This window comes from Tyto alba, unplaced genomic scaffold, assembly GCF_018691265.1.
Source record: "Tyto alba isolate M040663 unplaced genomic scaffold, T.alba_DEE_v4.0 Super-Scaffold_9, whole genome shotgun sequence".
Lineage (NCBI taxonomy): Eukaryota > Metazoa > Chordata > Aves > Strigiformes > Tytonidae > Tyto > Tyto alba.
This window is the reverse complement of record NW_024881330.1, coordinates 29,619,114-29,637,858: the sequence shown is the minus strand read 5'-3', so window position 1 is coordinate 29,637,858 and position 18,745 is coordinate 29,619,114. Positions and strand designations below refer to the sequence as shown.

At 39.3% G+C, this 18,745-nt stretch overlaps 1 protein-coding gene across 3 annotated transcripts; it reads left to right on the top strand.

Annotated features, from left to right (window-relative positions):
* Positions 1-665: 665 nt before the first annotated feature.
* LOC104356113 (carbonic anhydrase 3) lies at positions 666-16,905 on the top strand. Of its 3 annotated transcripts, XM_033005887.2 has the most exons (8): positions 666-920; positions 1,822-2,019; positions 8,553-8,671; positions 9,528-9,620; positions 10,537-10,602; positions 11,485-11,640; positions 15,535-15,633; positions 16,852-16,905. In XM_033005887.2, the coding sequence occupies exons 1-8, from the start codon at positions 875-877 to the stop codon at positions 16,861-16,863; spliced, it is 789 nt and encodes a 262-aa protein (XP_032861778.2). In that variant the 5' UTR covers positions 666-874; the 3' UTR covers positions 16,864-16,905. The 3 variants fall into 3 exon arrangements, with proteins under 3 accessions (XP_032861778.2, XP_042642248.1, XP_042642247.1); XM_042786313.1 differs by lacking the exon at positions 16,852-16,905 and having other exon boundaries at positions 667-920; positions 15,535-16,730; XM_042786314.1 differs by lacking the exons at positions 11,485-11,640; positions 16,852-16,905 and having other exon boundaries at positions 15,535-16,730.
* Positions 16,906-18,745: the final 1,840 nt, after the last annotated feature.

Here is an 18,745-nt window from a genome sequence, read left to right as displayed (position 1 = left end):
CGTTTAGGAAGGCAGCAGGAGACAGCGCAGCAGGGAGCAGTGCTGGAGCCCCAGTGTACTTGTGGGGATTTCACAGGGAAGGGTGTGAACCCGCGATAGCAGTTTGCACACAGAAGCGGGTGGACTCGTCCCCCTCAGCCCCAGCTGGCCTCCAGATCAGGGTTATGCCGCACATCGAGTGGCAAACACATCACCGACGCCGCCCCCTCGGGAGGGACCCGGCCTCTCCTAACCTGGTGCAGTTTGACAGCAAACAGGCTTTGTACAACCAACCATAAAAAGCCCAGCCACCTTGCCGGTAGCCTGTAAATTTAATTTCAGAAACCAGCCAGGCTAAGCTTCCTGTTTTGTGTGTACGTCTGTCTGTGTATATGCATGTACCTTACTTGAATTTGAAAAATATTCCTACATCGCTTGTCCCTCATTCCGGCCACTCATGCTTTTCCGTATTCCCGGCGGCGGGGCAGGCGGCGGCGGCCCCTCTCCCCTCACCAGGCCTTCCCCGCCCTGCGGCGGGTGGGCTCCTCTCCCCGCCGCCCCCGGGAGACCTGGGGAGCCGTGCCCCACGCCGGGATCACCCCCTGCACCCCCCGCACAGCGGGGAACCCCTCCAGTCCCCGTCTCCCGCGGCAGCTCCGAGGAGAACCGCCCGCGCTCCGGAGGGGCCGGGGCGGCGGGAGCGGCGGGCGGGCGGGCGGTGCGCGGCGGCGCGGCTCTCCCCGCCCCCGGGGGTCGGGGCCCCGCTGTGCCCCCCCTGCCCGCCGGCGGCGGGGAAGGGCACGGAGTTGGCGGGAGTGTATAAAAAGCCGCCGTTGAGGCGAGGCCACCGTCCTGCCAGAGCCGCCGGGAGAGGCTGAGGCGCGGCAGCGACACCATGATCAACCCCAGCTACTACCCGTGGAGCTACGACGGCGACAACGGTGAGTGGGGCCGCGGCCCCTGCGGGCAGCGGGTCCGGCGGCCAAATCCGGGCGGGCCGGGGCGCCCCGCTCCCCCCGCGCGCAGGGAGGGGCGGGCCGGGGGCTCCAGGCCGGCCTGGGTCCGCGCGGCGTGGCCGGTTGGTCGCCACTCGCGGGTGTGGAAGAGGCAAAGCTGGTGGAAGGAGAGGGCGTGGCAGAGGTCAGTCAGTTGAAGCAAGTCGGTTTTCCCCCTGATCGTATCGTCTGAAATTTGGCGTAGCTTTAATATCCAGGCTAGCCTCGCTGCAGGAAGAGCAGTGCCGGTCGGCAGCGCAGCCACCAGCTCTCCTGCCTGGAGGGTGGAAATAGCGGTGGCCTGTTGTGCCTGCGCTCCCCTCTGCTCTGGGAAGAGCAGCATGGGCTCGCTCTGGCTTTTTCCACATGAAGCTCTTGATAAAACCAGGAGGATAATTAAGTCCACGTTTCAAATTCCATTTTTCTTCAGGTATCAGTGGCATTTTCTCTCTCCAGGTGGGCACACAGTGCCACATTGGAATCATTTCATTGTATCCCGTCATATTTCTAGCCACTGCTCAACTTGGAATATACACCTCTTGCTTCTTTCCATGGTGTATTGTCAGTCTCCTAATAAATAAAGTCTTGAGGTTGCTGTGAGAGTTTATGTTCAGTTGAATGTCTTTCAGCATCCAGTATTCTATCTAGAATAATCTAATTGCTTTTTATGCAGTGAAACTCTTGACATGGCATGACTAACAACCAGGCAATTAGTAACCTACTTATTAATACACTTAATTGATGTTCTGTAGCTAAGCAAAACCAAGCTTGCATTTATTGTAACACAGGTATAATTCAAGCCTAGCTAGGAAAGGTTTTCATGATATTTTTCTGTATTTTTTTCTAGGACCAGATCAGTGGTACAAAAATTACCCGATTGCCAAAGGACGCCATCAGTCACCTATTGAAATCAATAACAAAGATGTGCATTACGATCGCTCCCTACTACCATGGTTTGCTAGTTACGATCCTGGTGCAGCTAAGACCATCCTCAATAATGGGAAAACCTGCAGAGTCGTATTTGACGATTCGTTCGATAGATCAGGTTAGTTTTGTTTTCATCTCAAGCTGCCATTATATATTAGTGACTATTTTGCAAGTTATTTGGAAGACAGAGTGTGCTCTGAATGCTCATGGCTGGTAGGAAGTTTCTGCGTACTGCCTGCATGTCACAGTTTTCTATGAGTCCAGTGCCCTGCACAATTGGTGGGAAAGGCCTGGGACTACTTTCAAAGTCCATAGGTAAAATCTTTGGGAAGGAGAAAGCTGCAGAGAAGGTTGGTGCAGGATGAATTAGGGTGTAAGGTAAATTTCTAAGCTTGTAAAAAGCCATTGCAGTTTTGTTGCTTTCCAGGAGCAAGGAGTTCACGCTTTATCTGTGAGGACTCATTTCCATTCAAGCTATTTGAGATGACCAGCAGAACGTCTTTAACTGTGTGTACAGCTGAAGTTGCATTTGAAAACATGAGATTTTTGTCTTAATGAGGATTATAGGGCCGAGAAATTCCAGTGTTTCAGCTTTAATGTCCAGAATCTTTTATCCACCCGTAGTTATGACTACATACAATGTGCTGTGTATATAATACATAGCTTTTAAGGTCTAGTGGTTTATATATATTGAAGAGATATGTCTGTTCTGTTTAACAGGTGCTAGAGGTGGTTGGCAGAACCACTGACGTTTCATGTTAATGCTCTTGGCTGAATTTCAAAGGAAAAAACAGTATTGAAAGAAGTATGAAATTGCATTGGTACCGCGATAAAAAGGAAAAATCAAATGCATACCTCACTCTTTATTCTTGTATCAAGGACAACAGAACTGTGTTACCATTTATAGTACATGGGATGGTATGAAAAGGAAAAGGAATGTCAATTTCAGTAAAATATTGAAAACTCTGTATTCCACAGTGTACAGTGCAGACTTATTTCTTAACTGCATTAAAAGTTCCAACTTCTAATACAGTATAACTAGGATTGACAGCTGTAATTACTAGGAGGAATTTTACTAATAGGTTGACTGATTTTAAATATCTATGGGCATGGATTTTTGGTTGATGACTTGGTTCTCATGAAAACTGAAGATCGGGATGTATGTAAGGTGGACTATCAAAACCCACAAATAACTTGTGCAGTCAAGAGTTTGATTAATTTTATAGCAAAGTGGGAATCTTTAATGTTATTTGAATAAAAATGCGAATGTCAGGTAACATGATACACGTAGCTGTGGCGTGTGAGAAGATTTCCATGACCATTACTTACTATTTTTTACTATCTTTTTTATTTGTTGGAACAGTGTCAAATATATCAATGGTTGCATCTTCTGCATAAATGTCAAAGTAATTATTGTGATAATTACTCAGATTTTGCATGGGAGGGAGTATCCAGGCACAGCAGTCTACAGTATGGTTGCAACACTGTGGCCACAAAGAGCAGAACATTTTGGAATGTTCTGAATTTTTTATCGGATGAACTGTTGTGTTCTGATTTCAGAAATAAAAAGTGACTCATTGGAAAAAAAGTAGGTGTATTTCTCAACTCTTTGAAGGCAAGAAACATTCAGTGTTTATTGTTATGTCTCCTTTGTTATACCATTGCCTGCAGAGTCTGTGGGTGGTGTTCCTTCTCTAATATAATGCTAATTGCAGGACGAATTCCACTGTGCATACTCCTACTGACTTGAGCACGTTTTAAGTTTTTTAGAATATGTACAGTGAGTATTTTTTGTGTAAAGGAACCATCAGCTGCAGTATACATACATATATAATAGCAGTCATATAGGAGTGAAGCTTTTATTCCTTTAGAACAAAGACATTTTATCTATATCTGAATTATTTCAGAGTTAACCAGAATACTAAGGGCTTCCTTTATTTTCCTAACTTCTAACTTTCTAGATAGTAGTTCTCTCTAGATTTTCATCAGTCGTAGATGAAATAGATTACTGAATAAATTGCAGAGGTGAGTAATAAAATGAATTACTTTGGATGTCTCCAAGTTTTACTTCCACTGTGTCTTCTCTGCCCGGAGTACATTGAATATTCACCATTGGGACAGTTTCTTAAACTCAAATGATTAGAGAGAAGCTTCCAGGGAAAGTGCCATCCAATGTAATTCACATACTATGTTGAAAAAGGCCTTATTACAGTTATCTTTGGAGTTAGTCTAGTGGAAAGAATTGGAAAATTTATCTCTGGCTATTTATGATGTCTGTTTGACTTTAAGAATCTTCAGTACAAGATTTGATGACAGATACTTGCTTTAGGAGCTGTTTCATGCCTCTGCTGCCTGTCTGTACAAGTTAATGGATTGTTGTGGACTCAGTTGTCTGTCTTACCATACCTATGTGGAAGAAGGACCTTAAGCACTGTGAAATCATTGCAGGGGCCTCAGAATCCAGGAAAGAACTGGGAGCTGAAATCAAAACCTCCTAGGTAGCTATGCCCAATAAGACCCATACCAGAACTTGGGTACTCTGGCAGCCTACCACTGCCATGTTTTCTGGACTGAGTGGCAACTCAGAGACCAGTGACTCTGGTTTTGTTTTGAATTAGGGCTGCCATCTTATTTCTGCAAGCAGAGTCCATTTTCATTTTAAAATTCCAAAAATATTAATGCCAAAGAAGAGTCCTGAGAGCACCTAAGTGCTGGGACCGTCGTCATGATGCTGTCTGAGATGTAGAGCTTGTAACTTCCTAACAATTAATGCCTCTTTTGCTTTATAATACCTTGGTTAGATGGTTAGATCAAGGTGTTCAATCATTTAAAAAAAACAGTAAAGATACATAAGTCTTGTATTGGAACCCAGACACAGCATCTGGGGAGAGATACACTAAGGCAATGTCAAATGGATGCCTTCTTTCATTTTCTCACTTCGTTGTTTTTGTTATCTCCTTGGCACCTTCTATAGAAGTTCACTGGCCAAACAGATCCCTACTTTTCCTTTTACTGACTTTCTGATGGATGACATTTAAGGGCTTGGAGTATCTCAGTGCAGGCACACTTGTCTTACAAGGTTACCTTGATGCTGTTTGCAGAATCTTTCAATTTCTTATCAAAAGAATGTGTGCCTTTGGAAGTGGGTGATGAAAAAAAAAGTTTGAAGAGACAGTTACTGTAAATAGTGAGAATTTGTTGGTTATCAATCTCTTTTAGCATGGCCAGTGCTTGTGGACAGCATTTGCTAGAGTACCACTTTGTGATAAATATAATTTGTCTTTGCAAATGAGATTTTGATTATCAACTTCTGGTGAATAAACATTTATTTGTTGACCGGTTCTAAAACAATGAGGACAAAACCCAGTAACTTTAATTAAAACTGTGGGTGGGAAGTCTGTGCATAGACACTCAAAATTTGGTTGATCCCTGCAAAAAGTTACTTAACGTTTTGTGTACTGAATTTACACTGGAACAAACCAGTAGCCATTACAAGAATAGCACAGCTAAATCCCCATGTTTGTGTAGCTGTGGTGCATACCAGTCAGTGGTTGTACCACATACCGTGAAAGGCAGCAAAGTTAAATCCTTCCTTCAGTGTTTAACACATCTGTCATTTGTAGTATCTCCATGAAGGTACTGATCATTAATACGAGCACTGCAAAGTTTGGGTATAGGGAACTTAAGAGCTGAATTTCTGTTAACTTTGAACTTCCATTTTTAGAGGTAAAAATGCTTGAACAGTCAAGGGCCTTATGAGGCTACAGTTACTCAGTGGACTGTCTGTTTTCTACTCCTGGTAGGATTTCAGTCCTACCGTAGATCACAAACAAAGATGATTTGGGAGCTCACTGATGAACAGGCTGTGATCAAGAGGCACAAAATTGGAGAAGGTGTGTTGCAGTGCAGATGAGGGTGGGTGGCACACTGACAGGCTTCTGTCAGCCACTGCTCTTTCCCAGTCTGTCCCTGCAGGAGTACAGAGTTCACATACAAACAAAAGTAATTTTTCTGCATATCTGTTCAGTACTTCCTTAAAGAAAATTTCAGTGAGAACTGAAATTTCAGTTCCAAAAGCCTTTAAGAAACACATTTTATCCCTGCAGTTAGCCAGACTTTCAGTACAGGGATCATCTTTGAGCAGAGGCTCTTTTATAGCATCTAAAATGTGGCACTGACATTAAAAAGCTGTGGGTTTTATACTGCACTGTTAGATTCTGTTATAAAGCAGCATAACAAAGGTAATACGTCTTTTTCAATTGTTATGCAGTAATACCTTACTAATTTAATTTCACTGTGGTTTACCAGTTCATTTTATGGATTTGGTAGGATGTGAGCATCATAAATCTTGTAAGAACAGTTATTTCTTCTCATGTTTATAAACACAACTCACCTCATGAGTCTGTTTGATATTCCTTGCATTTTTCCATCTGACTTTCTTGGTATGCCTTCACATCAGACAAGGAAGGCATTTGTATAGGCATAACTTCGCTGATTTTATCTTAGTGAGAATAGATGACAATTGACATTAGTACAGATCAACAACCAGACCCCTACCTGAGCTGCTCAGCAAGTGGATGCAATTATTTCAAAACCTTCTCATATATTTAAGGCAAACATTTCCTGTGTAATAGTTGTTAGAATAATTCCCTGTTACATATAAGTATGTGAATACATAAAAATAAAGCTATATTTTGTGTGTTTATGTATTTATTTGTGTTATTTATGTATTTGTGTATTTATTTTGTGTATTTATTTGTGTTAGTAGTTTCTAAAAAGACCCAAGAGGATAAAGTTACCTTTAGAATTTAGGTTCCAAGCCACATGTTTAAAAAAAGTAAAGAATTCTTTACTAGCTTTGAGCTATGCAGACATAGTTTGGGACTTTCTGTGTTTTAGGTATTGGAGAACTTCATTCTTGTAGCTGTGTTGTTTACCTTTTTAAAGCATAGGGAAATTTCATTTACTGACATAGGGAAATTTCATATACTTACATTGTCATTTCGTGCATTTCTATGTTTTATACTACGCATTTGCAATTAAAAGAAAGAAAACATCTTTTTGTCCTTCAGGAGGTGTTAGTTTATAGGCATCTTAGTCTTTGCATCATTCTGTCTGCTTAAAGTGTGCTAAGTAAAAGAAAGCTACTGTCTATTTATAGATGAGTGAAGCAGGAATGCATTGGCACGAGGTGATGCAGAGCTTCACCTAATGCTCAATTGAAAATGTCTGCTGATAGCCCATCAGTGGAAATAATGACACATTTTTACCTTAAACTGGATTATTTGGTCTTACAGATCTATTTTAACGGAGAATTGATGGCCTTGTCAGCTACTACTGTTACCATGTCTGCATCAGCCACAGTACTGAATGTCTGTGGTAGCAAGTAAAGGAAATTTGTTGAGAATAACAGCTAATTCTTAATGTTCAGTAAAGAATACTCTTAGTACTTTATTTCTTGAGATGCTCATGGATTTAATCCCTTTTCAGATTCAAGGATATTTTTCTCAAGCATATAAAGACCTGTTCTTGAGAACTGCTGAATGGTTTATAGGAATGCTATAACTTTTATCTCCAAATAAAGTGAATGAGAATTTTATATTTATTAGTATTTGGTGAATGTGAAGAAGTTCTTCCCTTTTTATTGTGATATCCTTTCAAACAAACCACCTTCATTTGGTATATAACATAAAAAAGTTAAGATTATTAACAATACAGTGTATTGTTCATCATAGGCTGAACTTTTCTTCACGAAAATAGTTTGTATTCTCAGTGATTGCTTTTCTGGCTCATTTGCTGTTTTCTTTCTCCTCTTCCACAGCCGGAGGGAGCAGCCATTATAGTAAAAGCAGCATCAGTAATTTCATAGCTTTTTAAACAAATACGTCATAGCCTGCAGTAAAATACACAATTTGTAGTGTTTTGTGGGAATTTGTTTATCGTCTAGCATTTCAGTAGTTGATCTTAATCATGGCTATTTTTGTGTGCTGTGATATAGGTAGATATTAGATGGAATTCAAGATGAGATTAAGACTTCTAAATTTAGGTGTGTTATGCGGGCTTTTAAAAGTAGATGGGTTATGTCTCTAGACTCCCATTTCAGTCAGCAGAGGAGTCCGGAGAACAATGCAGGTCACCATCTGTTGAATGTCTACCTTAAGGCAAGCAGAATTACTCTAGAGACTTGACTTTTCTGATTAGGGTTTTACTTCAGTTACCCAAACATAGGAACCTTAAGCCATTTTGATAACCTAATGTATTTCACCTTGCCTCCAGATACTGCTTCAGAAAAATATAGCTCTTCTATAGATCTTGTGTCACATCTTCCAGTCCTGTCCAGGTGTCCTTGGAATATCCTGGAAGGTACTAGATGCATATTTATGCAGCTGAATTAAAACAATGATCTCTATTGACTATCATGAGAACCTAGACACAAATAATTTTCATCTGCCTGTAAGTGCATATAGCTGAAGATGGTTGCCTGAGGTGCCGCTCAAATCAGTGCAGATTTCCAAGAGGTACTCAATACTCTCAGAACGTAGAGCATCTGTACAGTAAATATGTATGTAACTATATTTTAAATACGTATACGTCTTTTAAAAGATTTGAAAGATACTTGAGTCTAATGCTGTTGCAGATTATCAATTGCAGTGCTGAGAGGTGGGCCACTTCCAGGAGTTTACAGGCTGCGACAGCTTCACTTTCATTGGGGTTCCTCTGACGACCATGGCTCTGAGCATGTTGTGAATGGAGTGAGATATGCAGGAGAGGTATGACTCACAACCTTTTACTTTAAAATAGAGTGTAAAATAACATTGTCATTATTGTTCAGGTGGGACAAAATTTGTCATTTGTCTGCTTTTCAAGGAGTTATTTCTATTTATTTATCTGTGACATTTTATTCTTACTCCCATCGATTCTTATAAATGTGAATCAGGTTGAAGTAATTCTCAGAGCACAAGAAAAGAAAAATACTATGTGAAACAGAAGTTTCCATGTTCTTAAACCAATGTGGCTTGAATCACAGGACAGCAAGACTGAATTACTGAGAAGCAGTGAAAACTTACTAAAACAGTATTATGAAAGTATAGTATTATAGCAGAACTATAAAATTGTAGTGACAGAAAGGAGGAAGAATGTGTGACCTTGATTTTCTATCACTTTAAGATTGTAAAAGAAGATGAGAACTGTAGACTAATAATATACAGATCTTACATTCTCATTGATTTTTTGCTAGAACTGCTGTAATTTGAAGGCTAAATGGAAATTAATCACATATCAGTAGATGGCTGCTGAACTGCATATTCTACCTGTTTACTTAAGCATCTTTTTTGTGTTCTTCAGCTTTAAGATGAGATTTCTGTTCTTTTTTTGCAATTTCTGTATTCAGGTGTTTATTTTAAAGTAAATAGTAATCTAAATGCTAATATATGGCTGATACAGCTCATACATGAATTGCTGTCCTTTTTTTTTTTTTTTTTTTTTTTTTTTTGTATGACTTAATTCTCAATCTTTGTTGCCCCAAACTCTGTCACATATCACATATATGAAGAACTCTAAATTCAGCCTCTGGTGGCTTGCTATTCAATAATGGATTTTTTTTTACATGTTTTTCTTTGTTTCCAGCTACATTTGTTACATTGGAATCCCAAATACAGTAATTACCTTGATGCTGTGAGAAGAAATGATGGAATAGCTGTTTTGGCCATATTTTTGCAAGTAAGTAGAAGCATGCAACCCTTCATTGTACTGCTGCTATAGAGTATTCTTACAAGGTTAAAAAACCAAAACCCTCTGAATATATTTTCTAGGGATCATACCACACTGAAGGGTTTGACTTTCAGTAATGCATGTTTTTCAAGTTACAGAGCATGAGTCATGTTATTCGAAATGGTATCTAGTACTACACACACTTGTCCCAGCAGCCATTGTGTCACTGTGTGGCTGGTGGAAGCTGTAAACCCAGATGTATTTTCCTCTGCTTTGGGGACACGATGTCAATATTGGCCCTCTGACCAATAGTGGTCAGCTGTCCTCTGTGCTAATCATGGGCTGATTTCAGGGACAGATATTGCTCCTAGGCTTTTCATGAACTTTCTCCCAGGCAAAACTAATGCACAGACAATACATGTAACTCATCCTTTCTTAAAATCCTTTTGGGGGCATGCAGTCTTAGCCTAATATACTGGCCTTTGCTCTCTCTTGTTTAATTTATATTTGCTAGAGATAGAAAGATGGGCCTCTGTTTTGAGATCAACAATTCCAGACAGTAGATCTGACCATGAAATCTGCTTTTTAAACGAGAAGGAAACTTTTTCCAAACTCTGTACTTGTATCTGAAGAGTTCTTTGTCTCTGTTAGGCTAACATTCAGTGTCAACAGGAATAGCTGTATTGTGAAATTACTCATGATGCTGAGTTTATATACTGATATAATTTTGTTATTTGTATCATAGTATCTGATGGGGTACAGACAGAAGACATAGCTAACCGAGCTGGTAGGGGTGATAGGTTGGGTTAATGCATTGTAATTTTGTAGCTGATATATGTTTAGATGCCCATATAGAAAAAATAGGAGAAAGAAGAAAACTGATTGAACAGAACTCTTTGGTTAGTGCATGCTTTCTTCTTCACAGGTAGGGAAAACTCCCAAACCGGAGATGAAGAGAATTTTTGAAGAAATAAATGCTATCAAAACAAAGGTAACAATGTTGGACTTCTCATTATAGGAAGATTGCTGCAAATTCTCAGAACAAAAAAAAAAATCAAGAGGCATGACTTTCTATTTTTCAAATTCTGCTCTGCCACATTGCCAGAATATACTTGTGAATAAAACAATGGGTAGCTTTTCCTTAACTAGAAAAGTCTTCCATTTACATATGAGCCTTCTTTAGCTTTAGTAGGCCTTATAATTTTGTGGAATTCATCTTTTGTCAAATCATCTTGCCAAACTTTACTCACCTAAAAACTAGGCATGGAGTCATATTCCTTCAGTGGTCAGTGACAAAAGAAAGGCATCTTTGGAAATTGGTCTATTCAATCTTGAAATAGGCTGCCTAATGGACCTCTGGAAAAGCCACTGACTAGACACACCTGTGTCTCAGATAACATTATGTGATAAGAATCTCGCATTGCATAAGCAAGACAGCTTGTTATTAGCACAGATATTAGAAAACTAGAGTACCTGTCTCACTGCATTATATGGCGACCTAATTCAATAATCAATAGGTAGGTAGAATTTCCATAAGGAGACCAGAAGGAAGAGTATTTCTGCACAGAAATGAGTGAAGCACATTGGTATTGGACACCACTTCCCATGAGTTAGCTCAGGTACAAGAGGTAGCATCGTGGAGTTGTATGTTGTGTAATGCTTCTCTGGGCCCATCTGTGAGAGTCATTCAGTCCACTTACCTTTACGCTGCCTCACTGTGTCTTGTCTAGATGTGTACTTAGCTTCCTTAGCTCATACCTTTGAAGTATCTGAGTCACTCTGTTTCTTAAAATACCAGAGCTGCATCTTTACCTAATCTTGACTAGACCTGTTGAAGATTTTTCTGTTTGGTTTTGTTGTGTTTTTCTTAAAGGGGAAAGAAGCTCCTTTTCCAAACTTCGATCCTTCAATTCTTTTCCCTAAATCTCGTGACTATTGGACATACCATGGGTCTTTTACCACTCCACCTTGTGAAGAGTGCATCACCTGGATTATTCTTAGAGAGCCTATCATAGTCAGCTCAGACCAGGTAAACTTCATATAGATAATATTTTACCCACTTCTTTTAGTTACATGCCATAGCCTGATCTTATTCTTTTGACAAGGAAAATGCTCATTGGATTCTTTGAGAAATTGCATGACTAAAAGGACAGTGAAGAACTGAAGGCCTTAAAGTACCTTGGGACTCCATAGGGAACCTGTAAAAGTCTTCAAAGGACTGCAGTTTACAACCTAGTATGTGCAATCAACCTATTAGACACATCTTGTTACCTGTCTCTCTATGACTCCTACATTAACTAATTGAGCAGAGATGATGACCTTCTCTACTTGGAATGGCTCATTGTCTCAGCCCATGTCAGAGGTCATGGTGGTTCAAATCCATAGACATCAGAGAGCTTTATAAATCAATAAAATCATAACATCGTGTAGATGGTAAGAGTTTATAGCAGTTTGGAGTGTGACTGACAGCAAGCAGTAGCTACTATATATGAGAGTCCTTGCTCCCATTGGCAAGAGAACTCTTTTGACATCAACTAAAGAAAAGAGTAGTTCTCATTGTTTCCCAGTCCCTGTGTTCCCATGATACTAACTCTTGCTAGTAGGAAAGGATGGGGTTGGATGTGGCTCATACCTTTTATTTTACAGAGCTCAAAACACTGCATTACACCAAGAGCTCCGTTACACCAAGAGTGGGAAAGCTCAAGCCATGAACTTTTATTCTCCTGCAACCATTTAAATGAGAACACTGACACATTTAGCTAAAGTTTATGTTAGGTTTGCACCAACAGCTTTGATTCTGCGGGATTTTTTCAACCATTTATATTATCTTAAGCTTCCTCATGTGAAGTGTTCATTGCTTATGATGAATGTTTGAGGGTATTCACTGGACAAATTATGAAATGAAGCTACTGTGAAATGCAGTGGGACAGTCAGGTACCCTAATGACAATTGCACACTGAATGAAGCAGGAGTCTAGTGCTCTCACCTCATGCAACTGAGCATTTCCAACTTTTTGAACATTCTGCTTTGCAAATGTGTCTTTTATAGCATGATGCTTTCAAAAACATCTCTTACCAGAATACGGATTTAATGGGATTGGTGATTCTGTCTGCCTCATACCTTGATGGCATCATGTAACCAAGGAAATTAGGGAAGTGTTACATCAGGTGCTTGATACCCATGTTTCTGGAAGGTATACCAGCTAAATTTTCACAAACAGGAGCAGCATCAGGTATCTGTAACTTCTTGTTAATTTGAAAGCTTTCTCTGGTCAGTTACCGTAAAGAAATATTTGTTAATCCTCATTCCCCCCTCAATCCCATTTATAGAATTTGAATGCCCTCTTTCATCACATTTCAGCCTGTGATTCTACTCGTACCACATAAGTCAGTTTTTTCATCTGAGATTATTCCTCTACTTAGCAGACTATAATTGTACAATATCACAAATTTTAAGACTTCAGGTTAGTGAGAACAAGAACATTAATCAAGTGACTGACATATTATGTAGATATTATATATTGACACATAACTTTTCATTTTAGGTTCCAAGGTGATAAGGTGTTTCATTGTATTGATTGATGTGCATGTATCAGAAAAAAAAAAAATTATTTAATTTGTATTTATGTGGCTCTATCTTTTAAAGAATAGAACTCAGGTGTGATGGGAATCTTAACTGGCAAGAGATGAAATATGATAATGTATTCATATATCTTAAAGCTTAATTTTCACAGCTTATTGATTGATCTGCCTCCTGTTTCCTTGCCCATCTAAAAATTAAAATATGTGGGCTATTTTGAAGCTGATACTTGTGTGAAAAATACAAATATGTTCTGACTGGCTTCCACATAATAAATCTGCTTAGAGGTTTATATTACAGAAGATGAACTACAGATTTTGTTGGGAAAAGTGTCGTCATTACCGAGCATCTCTGATTTAAAATGCATTTTTAAAGGAGTAACTAATCACATCATTGGTCCAGCTTCATGAAAAGACTTTTCAATCACTGCTGTATTTGGGTCATGGGCTTTCTTACAGTTTTTCTAAAGTTAGTGAGTTTTGGGAAACAGACTGTACTCTAACTGGCCCTACTGTAGAGAAAATGGATCATTTAAGGTAAAAAAGGAAATTACTACATATAGATGGGACATTGGCTCCTATCCTGAGATAACTGCTTTTTAGGCAGAATTGGCAGTGTCTGTGAGGTACTGTATACAAATACAACAGAAAGATTTTCCTCACTCCAGAGTGCCTGCAGTCTAAATAATGTATTCATAAAAGAGGATTGTGTTACCAATTATTTCTAATCCTGGAAAGTGTAATACCATGGCAGCCTCATTAATAGTAATTATTTTAAGCTTGTGTGCATTTACAGTGGATCACTTGGATGCTTTTACAGCCAGATGGCAATAGTATATTAGCCACAAGGATAAGTGCAGTCAGTGTGAATCAGTATTCTGCAGGAAAAATCAATTCTTCGGAAATCCCTCTGAGATGTAGAGTGGGTGGCCTAGCTGCTCAGATTACTTTTAACGAAAGAATAGGAATTTAACTGTGGAATAACTATCGAATTGCAGATGAATTTTTTGCATTTATGTGGCTATAGTCTGAATATATGTTGGTTTTTTTTTTACTGTGCAGGGCAGATCTTCCACAAATAATAATAAAAGCCAGCAATCTCTTCTCCAGTAGTACTTTATCAGTATTAACAAAACTGATGAATGACTTTCATCTCCTGCTGTTCCCGTACAAATTATTCTTCATCCAAAATATTAAATTTAACTTCAGATGAATAATCCATCTGCTGCATATTATACTGGTTATAAATGTAACCTCATCGTTATTCAGACAAACTGCGATGTCTGGCTTTTCTGAGCCATGTAGTGAAAAGCAGTGTTCAGATGCCTGAGCTACCTCAGTCCATAAACTGGAATTAGTATAGTCACAGTGAACCCAGCTTTTACAGCCCAGACAAGTTCTGCTTCTGTTGGACTTGAACTCTGTACTGTGGAAGGCAGATACATCAGCGTATTGAAGCTAGTTGCGAACAAAGTGGTTGCGTGCCCTGCGTGGGGCTACATTTTCAAGTGTACACATGGGAAAATGTATGCATCCTTTTCGTGATAAGCCATTCAAGCAGGGTGGTGTCAAGTGTCTGAATCACAGCTGATATGCTTTCTGTATAATATTGTGCATGACAGTGACAACAAACAAACAATCTCTCTGTAAGTGGGTATATGTGTTGCGTCCTTTGAAAATCAGAAAGCAGTATAGGAAGAGCATTATACAGTTTGGAAGAGTGTGGGCAGAACTCTTCTTATGGCATCCCTCAAAAAAACATACCTTGGTTTAAAAAAAAAGGCCAAGGAGGTTCAAGCTTCAGACCCTGTTTACAAATCATTTGAAACCTTGACCAAGTCATTATCCAGATTTACATTCCTGTTATTAATAATGGACTTTTCTATATCACTGCAGCAGAATGTATCCTCTGCTACAGACCCACTATGGAAATGAACAATTAGTTTATAATTTAGCCATAACACCTTGCAATTCCAGAGTCAGTTAAACAATTAGACACCAAGGCAGGGTTAGAGTGGGAGAGGTTTCTTAGGGCATAGGCTGTTCTATTTGCATTTTCCGAGGACTTCCCACAGTTTCTGTGGCTGTACACAGTCCTGTAGACAGTACCTAAGTGACAGTACTTCTCACAGTCCTGTTCAGACAGCACCAATTTTTTCTGTCTAGACTATTTCTAAGAATATTGCTGTTAGGAGAAGAACATGAGCGCTGTTCTTGTGGTGATGGGGTGAAGGACATCTTCACAACTTTGAAGGAGGGGTTGGGGGGTTGGGGCTGGGCCAGCCTCCTGGGTTTAATTGTTGGGCTGTTTCCATCAGGACACTTTGATTTTTGCTCTCCTGCAGATGGCAAAGCTCCGCAGCCTATCCAAGAATGCTGAGAATGAACCTGATCTCCCCCTGGTTGATAACTGGCGCCCGACTCAGCCTCGGAATTTCAGGATGGTGAGCGCATCATTCCTCTAGGACCTGGCTCAGGTTGGGTGTCCCCGAGGCGACTTCTAGAACTAAGAGATGCTTTTGTTTTGTGTCCTCTGTTGCACTTAGAACTCCAGCCATAGGTCCGGAGGCTGAAACTTTGAGTTGTGAAAGGTGAATTTCACTTTCAGAGGATAACATTTACTTAGGCAAATCCTAACATTAAAATGGACGTAGACAATCTGTTTGGCTCTTCATAACTGCTTTAATATTAAATTTTGTTACTAGTATGAAGGAAGAAAGAAGATGCTACTAACAGCTACAAAACCATTTCCTATTGCCCACATGTGCCTTGATGCTTGCCTTATTCCATGCTAAGGAGGTTACAGTTAAGTAATTGTTTTCAGCATAAAAACATATTTTTCAGTAGTTGTTTTCAGCATTACCTGTATCCTGCTCTGAGCTGCACCAGTTAATGCACAAGGTGTTTTTGGAAATAAATTAAAGCACTCTTTTGGTATTTGATACTCATAAAATATGAAAGGATAGGACATTGCTTCATAACCATTGATAAGGAACTAAGCTTTTAACTTCTTAAAACAATGGACGGGTGAAACAAGAGGTCTGTTCTGAAAATTGTATTCAACGAGTTATACGTAGTTAAAACCATGGAAAGGGGGAAGAGCTGTTGCTGTTTGTGTCACAACTGATTGTCCATATTAAAAGACAAATTCACATTTTAATGTCATAGCAATCAAAGCGACGTGGATTTTGAGAACACTTGGTCTTTGTATCCTGAATATGTATTTTCTCCATGTATGCAAGTGGCTTTTCTGTGTAAAAAGGGTGTTAAGATAGCAAGAGTTCTTAATCTTTTTAGTGGGTTTTATTGAGACAGATTCTCACTTCATGAGCAAATATAATTGATCATGCCATCAATGAGATTTGTGCATAAATATCTGAAACCACAGTTTGACTCTCCTGATCAAAATGTGGTTGACCAGGGCGTTCTTGTCTCTTGTTTTGGTATAAAGAACAATGAAACAGGATTGTAAGCCTATACTTGAAATAACAGTATTTCTGCATTAAATAATCCAACAATAATAAATACATTTACTTAAAAATTTTTGTTCTGTATGTTTTTTTCCCAATTTTAGAAACAAAAATAACAGAATTTTAAAGTCTTGTCAATATCCTCTGTAACACACCTTCATGGAAATTGATGATGGATGGTATCTTTTTCAGATGTTTGTTTGAACTACAAGAATACTGATTATATTTCATGGGACTGCAAGCAAGGAAATAGCATCTTAAGTATGCTGCATCAGTGAGACATCCACATCTATTCTTTTAGTGAGACCACCCTGTTCTGTCAATGGCTTTCTTGTAATGTCATATGAATCAACTCCTTCACAAGTTGATTGCACTGTGGTGAAGCTCAGCCTGTATCTAAAACCATTAATCTGAATGGTAATTCACATTGAACTCTGGAAATATAAAACATCTGCTGCTCTGGCAGTGGCTGGACTCTTAGCTGCCATGATCTAGGGTAGGAGGACGTTGCTGAGCTTGGTGATGAGATGGGGCTTCCTGGCTCCACATTCCCCGCTGTGGAAGTTTCTGGACTGTGTCCTCACTTTGCTTTCTTTATTCAAATCAGTAGTGTTTTGGCTGAGAAATTTCATTTAGTCATTGTTAGTATTTCCCAGCTAATTTCCTAAATGGATTGCCTTGTGCTGTTCATGTTTGCACTTTTCATTTGTAGCCACATTGTGAAATGATTCAGGTGAGTTAACGTCTGTTTATGTTGCAGACACATATTGCTGGTTTTGACACCGGTTGTTTTACATGTACATCCTTCCAGTTACTCAGATGGATGACTTACACCAATAAAGCCTATGCAGGTCCCTCTGAAAACATTTTTTTTTTTTTTAATAGTTGATTAAATGTAATTTCTTCACAGCTGGGTCATTCCAGGACAGTTCAAAGCATAGCTTTGTGTTTGATCACCAGTACCCAACGCGCTGTTAGCTGTAGGGATAAGAACATGCTGCTGGATTGTGCTTTATGCTTCAAAGGAAGGTTTAATCCATAAAGATTTTTTTTTTTCTCATAAAGTTCTAAGTAAATATCCAACATCAGGAAGTATTCTGTATCTGGTAACTGATGTTATTCTGAACAAGAATGCAAGTCACAGAACATCATTGACCATGCAGGACACATTGCTGATAAAATACCCACTGCGTCCTGCTGCCTTCAGGTGAAAAAGGCAATTTCCTGGTGTGCAAAAATATGAGAAAACAAGATGATAAACACCATCCTACTTTCTACTTGTTTTTCTCCAGTCAATTCTGCAGTATATATCTGTTTATGTTGTTTCATTAGAAAAAGGAATTTTGAAGCAAAAATTATTTTTCTAAAATATGTAATTTGTTGTGAATTACAATATAGGTTATTTTATAATGTGCTTTGTTAAACTAAGTTGCATGGTTTAGAGCTTAGAGCAGGCTTTATCTTTCTTGCAATTTATGAAATTGCAGATCTGGAACATTTAATCTCAGAGGTTTTTTAATGATATGGTGGTTTCCCAGTCACACTTTGCAAAGAAGCTGTCTGGGTTCTGTAAATGAAGCTGAGGTAAGCCTCATCCTCTAGGGCCATGTTTATTAACTTGTAAACTTTAAGTAATCTCTCTAAAGAAAGTATCATTTGACTTCTGCATGCAGTAGGTTTCATAATATCTGCGTTTATAATTAGTAAATTAGGCTCAGGACTGTGTCGACTCAGTTGCAGATGGGAGGAAGTTTATGAATATGGGTTTTAGTGGTGGTTTTATGGACCCCCCCTTCCAGTGTTTAAGGGACTGAAGTAACGATCATAGATTGAGAAAACAGTGGTTCGGCAGGCATCAGAAAAAAATGGAAACTGTAGGAGCAGAAGGAAAGCAAAAAGCCCCAAAATGGGGGTGGCACTTCAAGGTCACTTTAAATTGAGCTGTAAACTGAAAGTATGAGGAGATAAGGGAGAGTTTTGAAGGCAGCAAAGGAGGAAATGTGAGGTGCTGTGAGTCAGCATTTAGAATGTGTTCATGTCTGATGCAATTTTATTTTCTCTCTGGCTGTGTTCATTGTTATTTTAC

Coding starts and splice junctions, on each gene's coding strand:
- LOC104356113 (XM_042786313.1), top strand. CDS start 875: ATGATCAACCCCAGCTACTACCCGTGGAGCTACGACGGCGACAACG. Junction 2,020..8,552: donor CGATTCGTTCGATAGATCAG/GTTAGTTTTGTT, acceptor TATCAATTGCAG/TGCTGAGAGGTGGGCCACTT. Junction 10,603..11,484: donor TAAATGCTATCAAAACAAAG/GTAACAATGTTG, acceptor TTTTTCTTAAAG/GGGAAAGAAGCTCCTTTTCC.